This window comes from Coregonus lavaretus (assembly GCF_964263955.1).
Source record: "Coregonus lavaretus genome assembly, contig: HAP1_SCAFFOLD_3621, whole genome shotgun sequence".
NCBI lineage: Eukaryota > Metazoa > Chordata > Actinopteri > Salmoniformes > Salmonidae > Coregonus > Coregonus lavaretus.
The window spans coordinates 22352-42696 of record NW_028163637.1 but is presented as its reverse complement, the minus strand read 5'-3'; the positions used below and the strand labels follow the sequence as shown (position 1 = coordinate 42696).

Sequence of the window (20345 nt, the reverse complement as noted above, 5' to 3'; positions counted from 1 at the left end):
TACCTTCAAACTCAGTGCCTCTTTGCTTGACATCATGAGAAAATAAAAAGAAATAAGCCAAGACCTTAGGAAAAAAAATTGTAGACCTCCACAAGTCTGGTTCATCCTTGGGAGCAATTTCCAAACGCCTGAAGGTACCACGTTCATTTGTATAAACAATAGTGTGCAAGTATAAACACCATGGGACCATGCAGCCATCATACCGCTCAGGAAGGAGATGCGTTCTGTCTCCTAGAGATGAACGTACCTTGGTGCAAAAAGTGCATATCAATCCCAGAACAAACAGCAAAGGACCTTGTGAAGATGCTGGAGGAAACAGGTACAAAAGTATCTATATCCACAGTAAAACAAGTCCTATATCAACATAACCTGAAAGGCCGCTCAGCAAGAAAGAAGCCACTGCTCAAAAACTGCCATATCAAAAGCCAGACTACGGTTTGCAACTGCACATGGGGACAAAGATCGTACTTTTTGGAGAAATGTCCTCTGGTCTGATGAAACAAAAATAGAACTGTTTGGCCATAATGACCATCGTTATGTTTGGAGGAAAAAAGGGAACGCTTGCAAGCCGAAGAACACCATGCCAACCGTAAAGCACGGGGGTTGCAGCATCATGCTGTGGGGGTGCTTTGCTGCAGGAGGGACTGGTGCACTTCACAAAATAGATGGTATCATGAGGAAGGAAAATTATGTGGATATATTGAAACAACTTCTCAAGACAACAGTCAGGAAGTTAAAGCTTGGTCGCAAATGGGTCTTCCAAATGGACAATGACCCCAAGCATACTTCCAAAGTTGTGGCAAAATGGCTTTAGGACAACAAAGTCAAGGTATTGGAGTGGCCATCACAAAGCCCTGACCTCAATCCTATAGAACATTTGTGGGCAGAACTGAAAAAGTTTGTGCGAGTAGGGAGGCCTACAAACCTGACTCAGTTACACCAACTCTGTCAGGAGGAATGGGCCAAATTTCACCCAACTTATTGTGGGAAGCTTGTGAAAGGCTACCTGAAACGTTTGACCCAAGTTAAACAATTTAAAGGCAATGCTACCAAATACTAATTGAGTGTATGTAAACGTCTGACCCACTGGGAATGTGATTAAATAAATAAAAGCTGAAATAAATCATTCTCTCTACTATTATTCTGACATTTAACATTCTTAAAATAAAGTGGTGATCCTAACTGACCGACAGGGACTTTCTACTAGGAATAAATGTCAGGAATTGTGAAAAAATTATGTGTATTTGGCTAAGGTGTATGTAAACTTCAGACTTCAACTGTATCTAATCAACTAACTATGTTTGTTGCCCGATTATATTAATCATGTAACAATTACCTCAATAGGATTTGGGGCACCAAGAGAGCGGTTGTTTAAAGAGTTACCATCTCCCGAATTAAACTCTAAAAAAGGTATTTACCTATCACATCCATAAAACAGTCAACGTATTAATCATAACCTCGTCTCATATCATCATTCTGAACAGTTGTAAGCTCCTTGCATCTGCAAAAAAAAAACAGGCTTACTTATGATTCAGTACTACACAAATGTGTTTAATTATTTATTTACTAGCTAATTAAATGGGAACACAGGACAACATACACACTTAATACATTAGGAAAAGGTCCCTAGCAGACTGACACAACATGGTGGCTTTTTACAAACGTTTTTAGAAATTCTCACAGTATATACTTTGCACTCGAACCTCCGCCCGTTTGGAGTAAGAAATCATTAATGTATTCACGTGTGAATGAATTCTTCTCTGCAGATCCTCTCAAACTCTGTCAGGTTGGATGGGGAGCGTCGCTGCACAGATATTTTCAGGTCTCTCCAGAGATGTTCGATAGGGTTCAAGTCCGGGCTCTGGCTGGGCCACTCAAGGACATTGAGACTTGTCCTGAAGCCACTCCTGCGTTGTCTTGGCTGTGTGCTTAGGGTCGTTGTCCTGATGGAAGGTGAACCTTCGCCCCAGTCTGAGGTCCTGAGCAGGTTTTCATCAAGGATCTCTCTGTACTTGGCTCCGTTCATCCTTCCCTCATTCCTGACTAGTCTCCCAGTCCCTGCAGCTGAAAAACATACCCACTGCATGATGCTGCCTCCACCATGCCTCACCGTAGGGATGGTGCCAGGTTTGCTCCAGACGTGACTCTTGGCATTCAAGCCAAAAATAGTTCAATCTTGGTTTCAGCAGAACAGAGAATCTTGTTTCTCATGGTCTGAAAGTCCTTTAGGTGCCTTTTGGCAAACTCCAAGCGGGCTGTCATGTACCTTTTACTGAGGAGTGGCTTCCGTCTGGCCACTCTACCATAAAGGCCTGATTGGTGGAGTGCTGCAGAGATGGTTGTCCTTCTGGAAGGTTCTCCCATCTCCACAGAGAAACTCTGGAGCTCTGTTAAAGTGACCATCAGGTTTTTGGTCACCTCCCTGACCAAGGCCCTTCTCCCCCGATTGCTCAATTTGGCCGGGCGGCCAGCTCTAAGAAGAGTCCTGGTGGTTCCAAACTTTCTTCCATTTAAGAATGATGGAGGCCACTGTGTTCTAGGGTAGCTTCAATGCTGCATAAATGTTTTGGTACCCTTCCCCAGATCTGTGCCTCGACACAATCCTGTTTCAGGTCTCTACGGACAATTCCATCGACCTCATGGCTTGGTTTTTGCTCTGACATGCACTGTCAACTGTGGGACCTTATAGACAGGTGTGTGCCTTTTCAAATCATGTCCAATCAATTGAATTTACCACAGGTGGAGTTCAATCAAGTTGTAGAAACATCTCAAGGATGATCAATGTAAACAGGATGGACCTGAGCTCAATTTCGAGTCACAGAGTAAAGAGTCAAACTACTTATGTAAATAAGGTTTTTTTGTTCCATTGTTTTTCTTTTTCGCTTTGGCATTATGGGTATTGTGTGTAGATTGCTGAGGAAAGAATGTAATTCAATCAATTTTAGAATAAGGCTGTAACGTAACAAAATGTGGAAAAAGGGGTGTGAATACTTTCCGGATGCACTGTATATCTTTTTTTTTACCATCCAAAGTTTGGGGCTGGACCTAAAACATCCCGAAGCCCCCAAAAGCCCAGGACTAATGACGCCACTGAATGCAGTTATCCAAACACATTTAAGATCAATGACTAATAATAACTAATCTAGTTTCGAAAAACCAATTTAATAAAACACATGTAGTTGTTTCAGAGACTGTATCATTAAACAAATAGTAATTACGTAGTTAAAAACGAATCCCCCCCCAAACTAACGGTGAAAACTGATCATCACACCGTTTCTATCTCATACATGTTGTAGCGCTCGACTTGGGCAGGAAGCGGAGCAGAGTATTAGTATTGTTTACATTAGAGTAGCCCTCTAATGTTCTACTGCTTGAGCTCCTGGTCCTATTATAGATTAGCTCAAAAGTGGAGATCCTGAAGCTAAATATAAAGCGGTACCCTTTTCAGTCCCAAGTCAAGCAATGAGATGAAAATTAAGTGGAGTGATTTTAATCTTAGCTGGTCTGAGAGGACTGACGAGACTTCTCTCCTTTATGTATACGTTGGTGCGTTTGTAAGTTGCTCTGTTGAGAGAAACACTTCCCACAGTCAGAGCAGGAGTAAGGCTTCTCTCCAGTGTGTGTTCTCTGGTGAACTTTTAGATCAAATGATGTCGTGAAGCATTTTCCACAGTCGGAGCAGGAGTAAGGCTTCTCTCCTGTGTGTAGACGTTGGTGTTTTTTGAAGTTGCTCTGTTGTGAGAAACCCTTCCCACAGTCAGAGCAGACGTAAGGCTTTTCTCCAGTGTGTGTTCTCTGATGAACTTTTAGATCAGATGACGTTGTGAAGCGTTTTCCACAGTCAGAGCAGGAGTATGGTTTCTCTCCTGTATGTATATATTGGTGTGCTTTAAAGCTACCCTGGTGGGAGAAACTCTTCCTACAGTCAGAGCAGTAGTAAATCTTCTTTCCTGTATGTATACGTTGGTGTGATTTTAAGGTATCCAATCGGGAGAAACTCTTCCCACAGTCAGAACAGGTGTATGGCTTCTGTCCTGTGTGTATACGTTGGTGTGATTTTAAATGGTTCTGCTGAGAGAAACTCTTCCCACAAACAGAGCAGGAGTACGGCTTCTCTCCTGTATGTATACGTTGGTGTGCTTTAAAGCTACCCTGGTGAGAGAAACTCTTCCTACAGTCAGGGCAGTAGAAAGGCTTCTTTCCTGTATGTACACGTTCATGTGATTTTAAATGGTTCTGTTGAGAGAAACTCTCCCCACAGTCAGAGCAGGAGTATGGCTTCTCTCCTGTATGTATACGTTCGTGTGCTTTAAAGTTACACAGGTGGGAGAAACCCTTTCCACAGTCAGAGCACATATAAGGCTTTTCTCCAGTGTGTGTTCTCTGATGAACTGTTCGCTCAGATGATGTTGTGAAGCATTTTCCACAGTCAGAGCAGGAGTAAGGCTTCTCTCCTATGTGTAGACGTTGGTGTTTTTTGAAATTGCTCTGTTGAGAGAAACTCTCCCCACAGTCAGAGCAGGAGTAAGGCTTCTCTCCAGTGTGCACTCTCTGGTGAATTGTCAGAGCCCTTGATGTTGTGAATCTCTTCTCACAGTCAGTACAGGAATACAGATTATCTCCTGTGTGTATTTTTAGGTGTATTTTTAGCTTTGATAGAATTGGGAAAATCTCCTCACAATGTGGGCAGTGGTGAGACCTCTTAGCTCTGTGATCTTCCTGCTGTTGCTCTCTGGATGTAGAGAATGTCTCAACGTGGTCTCCTGTGTGAACAACATCAGAAGAACCAGTCAGTTGGTGTGATATACATATGACTTCATATCAGTAGGCTGTTCAATACAAAAGGGGAATAAAACTATTCTAAAAGTGGATAACAGTCGACGGCAAAAAGGAGCAAAAGGAGTGAAAATTCTCCACTCACCATCACTTAGCAACCACCAGGATTCCATTTCAATTCATCCTCCACTCACCATCACTTAGCAACCACCAGGATTCCATTTCAATTCATCCTCCACTCACCATCACTTAGCAACCACCAGGATTCCATTTCAATTCATCCTCCACTCACCATCACTGAGCAACCACCAGGATTCCATTTCAATTCATCCTCCACTCACCATCACTTAGCAACCACCAGGATTCCATTTCAATTCATCCTCCACTCACCATCACTTAGCAACCACCAGGATTCCATTTCAATTCATCCTCCACTCACCATCACTTAGCAACCACCAGGATTCCATTTCAATTCATCCTCCACTCACTTTCACAAGTTAGCAACTACCAGGGTTGGGGTCAATTCCATTTCTAATCGAGTCAATTGAGAAAGTAAACCAAATTCCAATTACAAATGTTCCTCTTTTAAAAGAACTGAAGAGAACTGTAATTTCAGTGTTCTTCCTGAATTAACTGGAAATGAATAAAACAAATGCTAGCAATACTGGTGTCAAACCATGCACGTCTCAGTAGCATGAAATAACATCACCTTCTGAAACAGTTCATCATTAAACAGTTCTACTGCATCTTTTCATGCACCGTGAGAAGTTGGAACGAACAACACAAGCTTTGTTGTGCAGTCTGGAGTTTCTCAGGGATGTGTGATGTCAGAATTACAGAATTACACCTAGCAATAGACTGGGCCATAACTTATGGAGGTTTTATGAAGATATTATGAAGATAACATAGTTAGATAGAACCTGCTCTTACCATGAGAAACAGATTTCCCAATCTTCTCCTCCTCTTCTTCATCTTTAATGATGACATTCAGCTCCAGTGTTTGACTGCATTCTTCCAGCTTCACTGATGCCATCTCTGGATCCTGCTTAGCAAACTGGGCTCCACTGTCACAATCAGGACCCAGTGACTGTAGGTTTGGACTGGAAGGAGAGAGGCAGGCTGGGTTTGTCCTCACTGTTGATGTTACCGGCCTCAGACCTAATTCTAGTCGTCCTGTAGTAATAAAGAGAAACGGACACAAAAGTTATTGTCTTGACAGTTCTGGAACTTTCTTTATTCTCTAAAAACATATTATATTTTTTCTTAGTCAATTATGTCATGACAATAGATCAGGTAGCTAAGCATTGACAACAAAACATACATACATTCATTCACATTAGACAAAGTACATACTTTAAATTACACAACGTAAGTGCACGTAACCTATAGTAGATTTCCTCAATTAATATAAATGTATAATTGACTCAAACCATTTAGTGCAAGGTTGCAGTTTGTTTTAGGCTGCACTATGTACTATTTTACTGAATAACCTTGTCTTCACTGTATTATTTCACTCACAAAAACCATTGGTTAGTGACGGAAAAAGTACTCAATTGTTATACTTGAGTAAAAGTAAAAAGTAAATGCTTTACATCAAATTCCTTATATTAATTAAATTTTACATTTTAGTCATTTAGCAGACGCTCTTTATCCAGAGTCACATACACTCAACACTGTCTCCTGTGTGAACAACATCAGAACAACATAACAAATACCAGTCAGTTGGTGTGATACACTCCAATGGGTTTATTCTTTATTTGTAATATTTTCTACATTGTAGAATAATAGTGAAGACATCAAAACTACACTGCTCAAAAAAATAAAGGGAACACTTAAACAACACAATGTAACTCCAAGTCAATCACACTTCTGTGAAATCAAACTGTCCACTTAGGAAGCAACACTGATTGACAATAAATGTCACATGCTGTTGTGCAAATGGAATAGACAACAGGTGGAAATTATAGGCAATTAGCAAGACACCCCCAATAAAGGACTGGTTTTGCAGGTGGTGACCACAGACCACTTCTCAGTTCCTATGCTTCCTGGCTGATGTTTTGGTCACTTTTGAATGCTGGCGGTGCTTTCACTCTAGTGGTAGCATGAGACGGATTCTACAACCCACACAAGTGGCTCAGGTAGTGCAGCTCATCCAGGATGGCACATCAATGCGAACTGTGGCAAGAAGGTTTGCTGTGTTTGTCAGCGTAGTGTCCAGAGCATGGAGGCGCTACCAGGAGATAGGCCAGTACATTAGGAGACGTGGAGGAGGACTGCTACCTCCGCCTTTGTGCAAGGAGGAGCAGGAGGAGCACTGCCAGAGCCCTGCAAAATTACCTCCAGCAGGCCACAAATGTGCATGTGTCTGCTCAAACGATCAGAAACAGACTCCATGAGGGTGGTATGAGGGCCGACGTCCACAGGTGGGGGTTGTGCTTACAGCCTAACACCGTGCAGGACGTTTGGCATTTGCCAGAGAACACCAAGATTGGCAAATTCGCCACTGGTGCCCTGTGCTCTTCACAGATGAAAGCAGGTTCACACTGAGCACGTGACAGACGTGACAGAGTCTGGAGACGCCGTGGAGAACGTTCTGCTGCCTGCAACATCCTCCAGCATGACCGGTTTGGCAGTGGGTCAGTCATGGTGTGGGGTGGCATTTCTTTGGGGGGCTGCACAGTCCCCCATGTGCTTGACAGAGGTAGCCTGACTGCAATTAGGTACCGAGATGAGATCCCCAGACCCCTTGTGAGACCATATGCTGGTGCGGTTGGCCCTGGGTTCCACCTAATGCAAGACAATGCTAGACCTCATGTGGCTGGAGTGTGTCAGCAGTTCCTGCAAGAGGAAAGCATTGATGCTATGGACTGGCCCGCCCGTTCCCCAGACCTGAATTCAATTGAGCACATCTGGGACATCATGTCTCGCTCCATCCACCAACGCCACGTTGCACCACAGACTGTCCAGGAGTTGGCGGATGTTTTAGTCCAGGTCTGGGAGGAGATCCCTCAGGAGACCATCCACCACCTCATCAGGAGCATGCCCAGGCGTTGTAGGGAGGTCATCAGGCACGTGGAGGCCACACACACTACTGAGCCTCATTTTGACTTGTTTTAAGGACATTACATCAAAGTTGGATCAGCCTGTAGTGTGGTTTTCCACTTTAATTTTGAGGGTGACTCCAAATCCAGACCTCCATGGGTTGATACATTTGATTTCCATTGATAATTTGTGTGATTTTGTTGTCAGCACATTCAACTATGTAAAGAAAAAAGTATTTAATAAGATTATTTCATTCATTCAGATCTAGGATGTGTTATTTTAGTGTTCCCTTTATTTTTTTGAGCAGTGTATAACATAACACATATGGAATCATGTAGTAACCACAAAAGTGTTAAATCAAAATAAAGTAGCCACCCTTTGCCTTGATGACAGCTTTGCACACTCTTGGCATTCTCTCAACCAGCTTCATGAGGTAGTCACCTGGAATGCATTTCAATTAACAGGTGTGCCTTGTTAAAAGGTAATTTGTGGAATTTCTTTCCTTCTTAATGCATCTGAGCCAATCAGTTGTGTTGTGACAAGGTAGGGGTGGTATACAGAAGATAGCCCTATTTGGTAAAAGACCAAGTCCATATTATGGCATGAACAGCTCAAATAAGCAAATAAACGACAGTCCATTACTTTAAGACATGAAGGTCAGTCAATGTGGAACATTTCAATAACTTTTAAAGTTTCTTCAAGTGCAGTCGCAAAAACCATCAAGCGCTATGATGAAACTGGCTCTCATGAGGACCGCCACAGGAAAGGAAGACCCAGAGTTACCTCTGCTGCAGAGGATAAGTTCATTAGAGTTACCAGCCTCAGAAATTGCAGCCCAAATAAATGCCTCACAGAGTTCAAGTAACAGACACATCTCAATATCAACTGTTCAGAGGGGACTGTGTGAGTCAGGCCCTCATGGTCGAATTGCTGCAAAGAAACCACTACTAAAGGACACCAATAATAAGAAGAGACTTGCTTGGGCCGAGAAACAGGAGCAATGGACATTAGACCGGTGGAAATCTGTCCTTTGGTCTGATGAGTCCAAATTAGAGATTTTTGGTTCCAACCGCCGTGTCTTTGTGAGACGCAGAGTAGGTGAACGGATGATCTCTGCATGTGTAGTTCCCACCGTGAAGCATGAGGAGGTGGTGTGGGGGTGCTTTGCTGGTGACACTGTCAGTGATTTATTTAGAATTCAAGGCATACTTAACCAGCATGGCTACCACAGCATTCTGCAGCGATATGCCATCCCCATCTGGTTTGCGCTTAGTGGGACTTTCAATGAACCAACACACCACCAGGCTGTGTAAGGACTATTTGACCAAGAAGGAGAGTAATGGATTGCTGCATCAGATGACCTGGCCTCCACACTCACCAGACCACAACCCAATTGAGATGGTTTGGGATGAGTTGGACCGCAGAGTGAAGGAAAAGCAGCCAACAAGTGCTCAGCATATGTGGGAACTCCTTCAAGACTGTTTGAAAAGCATTCCAGGTGAAGCTGGTTGAGAGAATGCCAAGAGTGTGCAAAGTTGTCATCAAGGCAAACGGTTGCTACTTTGAAGAATATAAATATATATTTTGATTTGTTTAACACTTTTTTGGCTACTACATGATTCCATATGTGTTATTTCATAGTTTTGATATCTTCACTATTATTCTACAATGTAGAAAATAGTAAAAATTAAGAAAAACCCTTGAATGAGTAGGTGTTTCCTAACTTTTGACTGGTACTGTACATGTCAAATTAATTTTATTAAGCTACATCTGCATTGCTTGCTCTTTGGGGGTTTTAGGCTGGGTTTCTGTAAAGAACTTTGTGACAACTGCTGATGCAAAAAGGGTTTCATAAAATACATTTGACATGTATAAGTGCTTTACAGAAACCCAGTCTAAAACCCCAAAGAGCAAGCAATGCAGATGTAGAACCACAGTTGCTGAAAAAGACTCCCCAGAAGGCAGGAACATAGGAAGAAACATAGAAAGGAACCAGGCTCAGAAAGGTGGCCAGTCCTCTTCTGGCTGTACCGGGTGACATATTAATTCATATAAGTAGGCTGTACAATAGAGGGGAATACAACTATTCTAAACGTGGGTCAAAGTCAGGGTTGGTGTCAACTCCATTTAAATTCCAGTCAATTCAGAATGTAAACCAAATTCCAATTTCCAATTTCAGTCCATTTCCGGAATGATCTGGAATTGACCCCAACCCTAGTAACAGTGATGGGGAATACACATATTTAACTGATTTGTTTAATATTAACAGTTAACAATTAATATGATTAACAATAGTAGAGACATTTATTAACTACCAACGCTGTGCTTTTGGTAAGGATGGTTCCCTCTAGGTCCCTGCAGCTGGTCTGGGCGTGTAGTCAAGGAAATGGGATAAAGAGAAACTTGAGGAACAGGTAGACCTGTATTGTTTCAATTTCTCGTTGCTTACATTTAGCCACAAGATGAAAAACAAGATGGCTCCTGATCTGCCAGGGAGGGGCTTGTATGAAAAGCAGAGATTGTTCTAGACACTTTGCAGAACTTATGAAGAGCTATACAAATCCTGTTGACTCTGTACATATACTTAGAAGGCGTTGTCGGTGTCATTTTCTAAAAAGGAGAGAAAATAATTATCCATAATCATCCTCCACTCACTATCACAAGGGTTAGTAACTACACAGACTCATTTCATAGAACTTTAAAAACACTGGCAGTTTGTCTACTTCACTTCTTTAGCCTACTCTCTGATCACTCCAGATAGCCCAGTCAATAAAACAAATGCTGACAATACTGGTGTCAAACCATGCAAGTCTCAGTAGCATGAAATAACCCAGTCATAGCCCAGTTGTTCAGGGATGTGTGATGTCAGAATTACAGAATTCCACCTAGCAATAGACTGGGTGATAACTTATGGAGGTCTAACTTATGAAGATAACTTAATTAGATAGAACCTGCTCTTACCATGAGAAACAGATTTCCCAATCTTCTCCTCCTCTTCTTCATCTTTAATGTTGACATTCAGCTCCAGTGTTTGACTGCATTCTTCCAGCTTCACTGATGCCATTTCTGGATCCTGCAGTGCAAACTGGGCTCCACTGTCACAATCAGGACCCAGTGACTGTAGGTTTGGACTCAGTGTGGAAGGAGAGAGGCAGGCTGGGTTTGTCCTCACTGTTGATGTTACAGGCCTCAGACCTAATTCTAGTCGTCCTGTAGTAATAAAGAGAAACGGACACAAAAGTTATTGTCTTGACAGTTCTGGAACTTTCTTTATTCTCTAAAAATATATATTTTTTCTTATTCAATTATCTCATTTCAATAGATCAGGTAGCTAAGTATTGACAACAAAACATTCATGGATTCACATTACACAAAGTTCACACTTTAAATGACACAAAGTAAGAGATGGATCTAAATGTACAGAATGGTTACCTGGAGGAAAATGGGGGAGGGTCATGCTTTTTCAATTTCAGTCAAGGGGAGGGTTTAGTATTTTTTAAAGCTAGTCCAGAAGAGGGTCATGTAATTTGTAATTGATGAAATTTCAATATTTTCTCAGTGTTTTAGAATTAGTTGCTTATTAGGCTTCCGTCTAATATTAGGCTTCCGTCGACCAGGCGGTGTCAGAGGAAGGCCCTCAAAATTGTCAAAGACTCCAGCCACCCTAGTCATAGACTGTTCTCTCTGCTACCGCACGGCAAGCGGTCACTTTATTTTACTGTATATATAGCCTCCCTACTGTCACTTTATTTTACTTCTGCTCTTTTTTTCTCAACACTTTTTTGTTGTTGTTTTATTCTTACTTTTTTGTTTAAAATAAATGCACTGTTGGTTAAGGGCTGTAAGTAAGCATTTCACTGTAATGTCTGCACCTGTTGTATTCGGCGCATGTGACCAATAAAATTTGATTTGATTTGATTTATAAAACTGGGTGGTTCGAGACCTGAACGCTGATTGGCTGACAGCCATGGTATACAACGGGTATGACAAAACATTCCTTTTTACTGCTCTAATTACCTTGGTAACCAGTTTATAATAGCAATAAGGCACCTCGGGGTCTGTGGTATATGTCCACTATACCAGCGCTATCCAGGCACTCCCCAACAGCCCTTAGCCGTGGTATATTGGCCATATCACAAACTGTCTTGGTCTTATTGCTTAAATATATCAAACTGTGCCTGGTGTCGCCTGGGTATGCCTTAGGTCGAACTTTTATTAAAGAAAAATGTCAAAAAGCAAAGGCCTACCCTTTGTTAAATTAAGATTTAGAAGAAAATAAAACTGATCCGATTATATAAAGTGATCTATAACAGCGCTTTGGTCCGCAATGCTTTATGCTAGAAACAAGCTGTAAAATAACCGGGAAAGACGTGACTCCGATGCATATCATTGTTTCATTTCTCTGACATGGGATGTAATCTAATTCTGTCAGTATCAATTGATTAAGCTATTCACTTTCTGTACAATAGATGTTTAAACCCAAACATATTTTAGGGAAACACTTGTGACCTACTCTCTCGTTGGGTTAAGCCACGGAATAATAGTAGCCAGCAGTTAAAGCTTACATTTTTCTGCGTCGGTATGCTAAAAGGCTCTGCATGGTCGATCCGATGGCTGAAATGGCCATACAGCATTTAATGAAGCTGCATCCTCCGCAGACATTAGGGCTTTTATACTCCTTGCGCTTAGCGGAGCAGAGCGGTTGTGAAGGAACTTGTCAAGGAAGTGAGTTTGTGTTTATACAGGACCTCCCACACCCACCTACCGTCAACCAATCATGTCAATGCGGAGCTATACGGAGCCCTCCACATTGTTACAAAACTTAAAGAGGCACATGGCGATGCGTTAGGCGCTGGATTTGGCCTCTGCATGCCTCCGTGGGTTCAGCAATTGCGTCACACCCTCCGATCACATTTTGGGATCAAGCATAAATTGGCTTTTACTCTGTCTGGAGTGGAAAGGGTGGCCTGACTATTGATGGTCTCAGATGTAATTATTTGCAAACAGGGACAGTTTCGTTGCAAACAAGACACACTGATTTGGCATTGAAGAAATATGATAAGATGAACACATAAGCCTCTATCTGTCCATACTTAGCCTGTAATTTCTGTGGTACTAAAAAAATATTTTCTCCATGTAACCCTTTTAAAAATTGATGTTCACTCCCTACGTGCAGTTAATCCATAGTAGTCTTCCTAAATTCACATAAATGCATAAATTACTAAATAAACAATTAATACATGGTTGCAGTTTGAGGCATAACCAGAGGTGTAGTCCAGGGTATACGCTGGTATACGGCGTATACCTACTTATTTTTCAGTCAGCATTGCGTATACCCACTTCTAAATCCCCCCTGATGCGCATCATTCAGTAATATCTGTGAGTCAGATTGCCTATTTTCTTCCTCGGGGATAGTGAAGCCATGACCCACCCTCCTCTGCCTCTAATTGGCTGGTACTCGCTGCTTTCACTGATTAGATTGGTTAACTTTAGGCATGAGGACTGATGAGCCAATCAGAGGCAGAGTAGGGCGGGTCATGCCGAGGAAAATATCGCTAATACCTCAGGTGCCAGTGAAAAAAAAAAAAAAAAAAACTCAGGTGCCGGTGCCACTTGACTACGATAACGGCAGCAGACCAAACAACGGATGAAGAAAGGACACAAGCGGCGGTGTGCCACCCCAGTTGATGGAAGACATCATTCTGAGGTAAGTTTTAAGGTGGTTTCCAAATGAATCATTATTTTAAACTACTGGCAAATTGCCAGTGACTGCACATTTAGAGGAGAAGAGATGTTGCCGCCAATAGTTAGTGCGAGTCGGCTAACGTTATGAAGCTAGCTACGTAGATTGGGATAATGTGGGGAAACCGGGGCATTGTTGGTTTTCAGTAAGTGTTTAATCAACCCAGTTCATAAGAATTTCATACCAGACTGATGAAACTGATTATCTCAATGTTTATGAAGCTTGTTTATTATTGTAAAGGTCTAAATTATAACGTTAGCCAAGTTACTAAGCCCTAAATTATAACATTAGCCAAGTTACTTAGCCCTAACTAACCTATATGATCTAGTTTAATTGCATAGTAGCTAAGCTGGTAGTTGATTTTTAAGTAAGTTAAAACACAAGAATGGGGACAAATAGTTTAAGATTCAGCCTAAAACAATATTGAGGTCTAATCAGGCTGTCTTATTTTGTATAGGGACAGGTAACCATGAAAAGGAAGGGAGATATTGCAGACTTTTTTGTAAAGAGGCACAAATCAGGCCCAGATCAGGCCCAGGCAGACCCCACCCCTAAAACCAGCAGCCCTGGCAGCTCTCAACCGGGAGCTAGCCAGGCAAGTCAGTGTGAGCATAGAGAAGGATCCAGTCTACCACCACCAGGTCAGAACACACAGGCAGTAAATTGCATCTCCAGTTTATTGAAAAGTGAAGCCTCACACTGTAACAAAAGGTGATTTTGACAGATTAAGCCTCATTTTGAATTTCTGTGTGATGTTATTTATTTTATTGCCCTTCTATTTATTTTGTCTGTATCCATGTTTGTTTTTTACAATGCTACTGTTATATAACATTTTGTGTTAAATTTGTTGTTTTTTTGTTAAATAAACTCTCCCAAGTATTTCACTCACTAATCTCCTGTATGCTTCAGCTTCACTTGCTGAAAATATTTCCACTTGGTTATGCAGATTGTTAATGTAAAGAGGGGGACCCATGTCTTGCTGATGACTATTGTGATCACAGTAGTGTGTGTGTGTGTGTGTGTGTGTGTGTGTAAGTGTGTGAGAGAGAGAGAGACAGGGAGATGCATAATTAGTTTTGTTGTTGTCTGTAGACATCAATAATGACTGGCCAGACCTGTGGAGTGCTAAACAAACAGAAGACTTCAAATCCAAGAACCCCTGGTTGGGATCCAAAAACAAAAAATTGGGTAAGTTTAGGTAGATTGCTAGTTTGGGTAACTTCTGAAACAGTGGGCACAGATAACTTTGTGTGTGTGTGTGTGTGTGTGTGTGTGTGTGTGTGTGTAAAGGACCATGCACACGTACAGCTGTGGATACAGGAGTAGTTACATTGTTTGTTTATGCTTCGCAGGATGTCTGGTCTGTAGCAGTGTGAACTCCATTGGGATCGACAAGGAGCAAGGACAAGGTGTATCGCTCTCAAGAGAATGGATGAACTTTGAAATTCAAGTGTCTGGCCAGGGAAGTAGAACAACAAGTTTGTCAATCTTGAGAAATAAGGTGAGGAAACATGCGTTGTCCAAGGCCCACACTCAGGCTGTGAAGGTGGCAGAGCAACAGAAAGAAGCTGCCATTGAGAATGCAGTGGAGACTATGACTGAGTCCTACATGAAGGAAACTGAAGCTGTGTTTCGAACAGCCTACCATCTGGCCAAAAAGAACCGACCCTTTTCTGACCATGAGAGCCTCATTGAGCTGCAGGAACTGAATGGTGTAAAAATGGGCTCAATACTTCATTCACGTTACAGTGCAACACAAATAATACAACATGTTGCTAGTGAGATGCAGAGCAAAATCATCAGTAGCATTATAGCATCATCCAGTAAGTTAGCTGTCCTAATTGACGAGGCATCTTCTTTAAGTCACAAAGCTGTCATGACAGTTTCTATTAAAGCATCAATTCAAGAAGAAAGCCCTGAGTTCATATTCCTGGAACTTGTTGAACTGGAAAATCAGAGAGCAGATGGCATATTACAGGCGTTACTCACCTGTTTAACTAATGCTGGCTTTACAGAAGAGTGGCTTCATGAAAACTGGGTAACATTTGTATCTGATGGAGCCAGTGTCATGCTAGGAAAGAAGTCAGGAGTAGCAACCAGACTGACTTTGAGATTCCCAAAGCTTTTTGTATGGCACTGCATGAACCATAGACTTGAACTTGCTGTGTCAGATGCAGTTGATGAGGTAAACTCTGTCAATCACTTTAAAACTTTTATCCAGAAGCTATACTCTCTGTATAGTGTGTCAAACAAAAATGAACGTGAACTTGTTAATGCAGCAGCTGAAGTAGGCTCACAACTTCTTCGCATTGGCAGAATCTTGGATGTACGCTGGGTGGCCAGTAGCTTTCGGACTGTTCGTGCTGTTTGGACATCCCTGGGAGCTCTTGTGCAGCACTTTAAAAATGCTTGCAGTGATGAGATGAGGTCCACCAAAGAGAGGCAGATGTACAGAGGTTTGTTAGACCGTGTTCAAAGTCCAGAATTCATTTGTGACCTTGGCCTCATGTACGACACTCTCCATGAACTAAGTCTCCTGTCACAGGAGCTTCAGTCTCGTTCTATAACGCTCCTCAGAGCAGAGCATCTGCTGAAACGCTCAATCAGAGTGATCCAGTCATTCAAAGAGAGTCCAGGTGAGAAATATAGTGAGGCTTTAGAAGCAAAACAGACTGGGGAGTATCGGTCTATAGCCCTGAAAACAAATGCAAAGCTGAAGTCTATCAATCCAGGCCAGTTCTTACAAAGCCTTGTGAACAATCTGGAGAAACGCTTGTCTTTTGAAGATGAGACCATCATGGACCTCAGCATCCTTGATCAGAGTAAGTGGCCATCAAAGCCCAGCATCCGCCATGGTGAAGAACAAGTTAAGCGACTGTGCAAGCGATTTAACTTGTGCACAGACCAAGCACTGAATGGGATGCGGGACCTACTGGAAGAGCCCAGTAGTGAGCCCAAGGACCTAAAACCACTTATGAACTGTATGAAAACATTCCCTGTCGGTACAGCAGAGTGTGAGAGGAATTTTAGCCTTATGAACAATATAAGCTCAGACAAGAGGGCTGTCCTTCTGATCTCAAACATATCAAACTTGATGATGATTAATATCAACGGCCCACCAACTTCCAAGTTTGATCCTAGAAAATATACAAGGACCTGGTTGAAGAGCCATCGTGCTGCCTCTTCGGTGCGTTCTAGACAGTGCAGTGTGAAAGCTCCTGCAGAAAGCAAATTTGTCTGGAATATACTGTAGTATGAGCAAAGGTCAGAAACCCAGTGCTGGGTTGAGAGAGTATATCACTGTTGATGTGTTGTTAATGCATATATTTTTGTTAATTGTTAACTAAATATTGTTGTAACATATTTTGTTGAATGATTTACCGGTAAATGAACATGTTCAAAACAAAGCATATAGCAATATGAACAAGGATGCATTGTCACCTTCAGATTTGAAGTATTTTATTTAAATAAATGTGCAAAAAATAATCGAAACACCATTTCCTGTTTGCCTCATGATAAATACATTTTACATTCATCCAGGCTGCTCTTGTGACCAGTAGTAACTACAAACTGCTCCTAATCAAGTCATGATCATTTTATAATAGTGTGCAAGTAGAAATTACATATTTTTGGGTAAACTAAATCATAGTCTTACATGTCACTGTTTCTAAAACAGGGCTTTTTTCTGGACTACTTAAAAAAAAAAAAGGTGAATACTGAGAGTATACCCACTTCTCCAGGGACCACTACACCACTGGGCATAACTATGTAATATTTTCCACTATTTCACTCAATAAAATTGTATTTCCCATTCACACCATTGTAACAATTATAGATAAATATAGAAACTACTGAATGTGTCTGAATATTGTTACACAGTGAAATGTAGAAATTCGAAAAACATTACATTCTGCTTCAAAACAGTAGTGCAACCATCACACCTCTTTCTCTCTCTCAATTCAATTTCAACGTCTCTCTCTCACCGCACCGCCTGCAAATCCATTGACTCAAACCGAGGCGCCGCCATTTTACCAGCTCAACAACATTTCACAAAAAAAATAATATAACATGTCAAACGAACACAGAAATAAGTTGATTCTTTATGAAATTACATTGACGAAAATCTACATTCGTTCACTGACAACCCCAGTCTAAAATTAGCTAGATGGTTAATTGTGACTCCTAAAATAATTGTAATCTCGTTCTTCACTCACTCGGTTTAGTACAAAAATGTCATAAAACCTTTAACAAACGTGATAATACCTTGACGGAATTGTTACCAAACATGTTACGACATGTTCTTTCAACATTAGAAAGTTTAAACGTGCTATTACATACCTCTAGTAATAAATAGAAACGGACACGAAGGCTATCTCCTTGTCTGCACAGTTCTGGCGCTTTCTTTTTTTTCTGAAGACTGATGTGCGCCTGACCGGAAGTTCCAGTGTTGCCAACTCTTCAGTCAGATTGTGGCGCACAGGGACTCAACTTGAAAACTACTGAGGGCGGGTGCTGTCTCGGTCAAAAAACAGGTTTTCTGGAGACTTGCGGGAGAAGTGCTGATGACGTCTCCCACTGTATGCGCTTTTGGTAGCCTGATTGGGTCCAGGCTGAGGAGAGATCTGAACACAATGCATCCCTGACCACATTCTGAAGTGGAACAGCCAGATCTGAACACAATGCATCCCTGACCACATTCTGAAGTGGAACAGACAGATCTGAACACAATGCATCCCTGACCACATTCTGAAGTGGACCAGCCAGATCTGAACACAATGCATCCCTGACCACATTCTGAAGTGGACCAGCCAGATCTGAACACAATGCATCCCAGACCACATTCTGAAGTGGAACAGCCAGATCTGAACACAATGCATCCCTGACCACATTCTGAAGTGGACCAGACAGATCTGAACACAATGCATCCCTGACCACATTCTGAAGTGGACCAGACAGATCTGAACACAATGCATCCCTGACCACATTCTGAAGTGGAACAGCCAGATCTGAACACAATGCATCCCTGACCACATTCTGAAGTGGAACAGACAGATCTGAACACAATGCATCCCTGACCACATTCTGAAGTGGAACAGCCAGATCTGAACACAATGCATCCCTGACCACATTCTGAAGTGGAACAGCCAGATCTGAACACAATGCATCCCTGACCACATTCTGAAGTGGAACAGACAGATCTGAACACAATGCATCCCTGACCACATTCTGAAGTGGAACAGACAGATCTGAACACAATGCATCCCTGACCACATTCTGAAGTGGACCAGACAGATCTGAACACAATGCATCCCTGACCACATTCTGAAGTGGAACAGACAGATCTGAACACAATGCATCCCTGACCACATTCTGAAGTGGAACAGACAGATCTGAACACAATGCATCCCTGACCACATTCTGAAGTGGAACAGCCAGATCTGAACACAATGCATCCCTGACCACATTCTGAAGTGGACCAGACAGATCTGAACACAATGCATCCCTGACCACATTCTGAAGTGGACCAGACAGATCTGAACACAATGCATCCCTGACCACATTCTGAAGTGGAACAGACAGATCTGAACACAATGCATCCCTGACCACATTCTGAAGTGGAACAGACAGATCTGAACACAATGCATCCCAGACCACATTCTGAAGTGGAACAGACAGATCTGAACACAATGCATCCCTGACCACATTCTGAAGTGGACCAGACAGATCTGAACACAATGCATCCCTGACCACATTCTGAAGTGGAACAGCCAGATCTGAACACAATGCATCCCTGACCACATTCTGAAGTGGAACAGCCAGATCTGAACACAATGCATCCCTGACCACATTCTGAAGTGGAACAGACAGATCTGAACACAATGCATCCCTGACCACATTCTGAAGTGGAACAGCCAGATCTGAACACAATGCATCCCTGACCACATTCTGAAGTGGAACAGCCAGATCTGAACACAATGCATCCCTGACCACATTCTGAAGTGGAACAGACAGATCTGAACACAATGCATCCCTGACCACATTCTGAAGTGGAACAGACAGATCTGAACACAATGCATCCCTGACCACATTCTGAAGTGGAACAGACAGATCTGAACACAATGCATCCCTGACCACATTCTGAAGTGGAACAGCCAGATCTGAACACAATGCATCCCTGACCACATTCTGAAGTGGAACAGCCAGATCTGAACACAATGCATCCCTGACCACATTCTGAAGTGGAACAGCCAGATCTGAACACAATGCATCCCTGACCACATTCTGAAGTGGAACAGACAGATCTGAACACAATGCATCCCTGACCACATTCTGAAGTGGAACAGACAGATCTGAACACAATGCATCCCTGACCACATTCTGAAGTGGAACAGACAGATCTGAACACAATGCATCCCTGACCACATTCTGAAGTGGAACAGCCAGATCTGAACACAATGCATCCCTGACCACATTCTGAAGTGGAACAGACAGATCTGAACACAATGCATCCCTGACCACATTCTGAAGTGGAACAGCCAGATCTGAACACAATGCATCCCTGACCACATTCTGAAGTGGAACAGACAGATCTGAACACAATGCATCCCTGACCACATTCTGAAGTGGAACAGACAGATCTGAACACAATGCATCCCTGACCACATTCTGAAGTGGAACAGACAGATCTGAACACAATGCATCCCTGACCACATTCTGAAGTGGAACAGCCAGATCTGAACACAATGCATCCCTGACCACATTCTGAAGTGGAACAGACAGATCT

General features: G+C 42.3%; 1 protein-coding gene across 1 annotated transcript; it reads right to left on the bottom strand.

Annotated features, from left to right (window-relative positions):
• Nucleotides 1-1530: 1530 nt before the first annotated feature.
• On the bottom strand, nt 1531-18781 carry LOC311117938 (uncharacterized protein). Its single transcript, XM_084192831.1, has 4 exons — nt 17900-18781; nt 10780-11028; nt 5707-5949; nt 1531-4763 (listed from the first exon to the last, which is right to left on the bottom strand). The coding sequence occupies exons 2-4, from the start codon at nt 10880-10882 to the stop codon at nt 3496-3498; spliced, it is 1614 nt and encodes a 537-aa protein (XP_084048957.1). The 5' UTR covers nt 10883-11028; nt 17900-18781; the 3' UTR covers nt 1531-3495.
• Between the last annotated feature and the right edge of the window lie 1564 nt (nt 18782-20345).

What these genes read in the sequence shown, in the direction of transcription:
- LOC311117938 (XM_084192831.1), bottom strand. Translation starts at nt 10,882, where the DNA reads ATGGCATCAGTGAAGCTGGAAGAATGCAGTCAAACACTGGAGCTGAAT. An exon ending in TGGGAAATCTGTTTCTCATG is followed by an intron (nt 5,950 to 10,779) that starts GTAAGAGCAGGT and finishes TTATTACTACAG; the next exon opens with GACGACTAGAATTAGGTCTG. An exon ending in TGGGAAATCTGTTTCTCATG is followed by an intron (nt 4,764 to 5,706) that starts GTAAGAGCAGGT and finishes TTGTTCACACAG; the next exon opens with GAGACCACGTTGAGACATTC.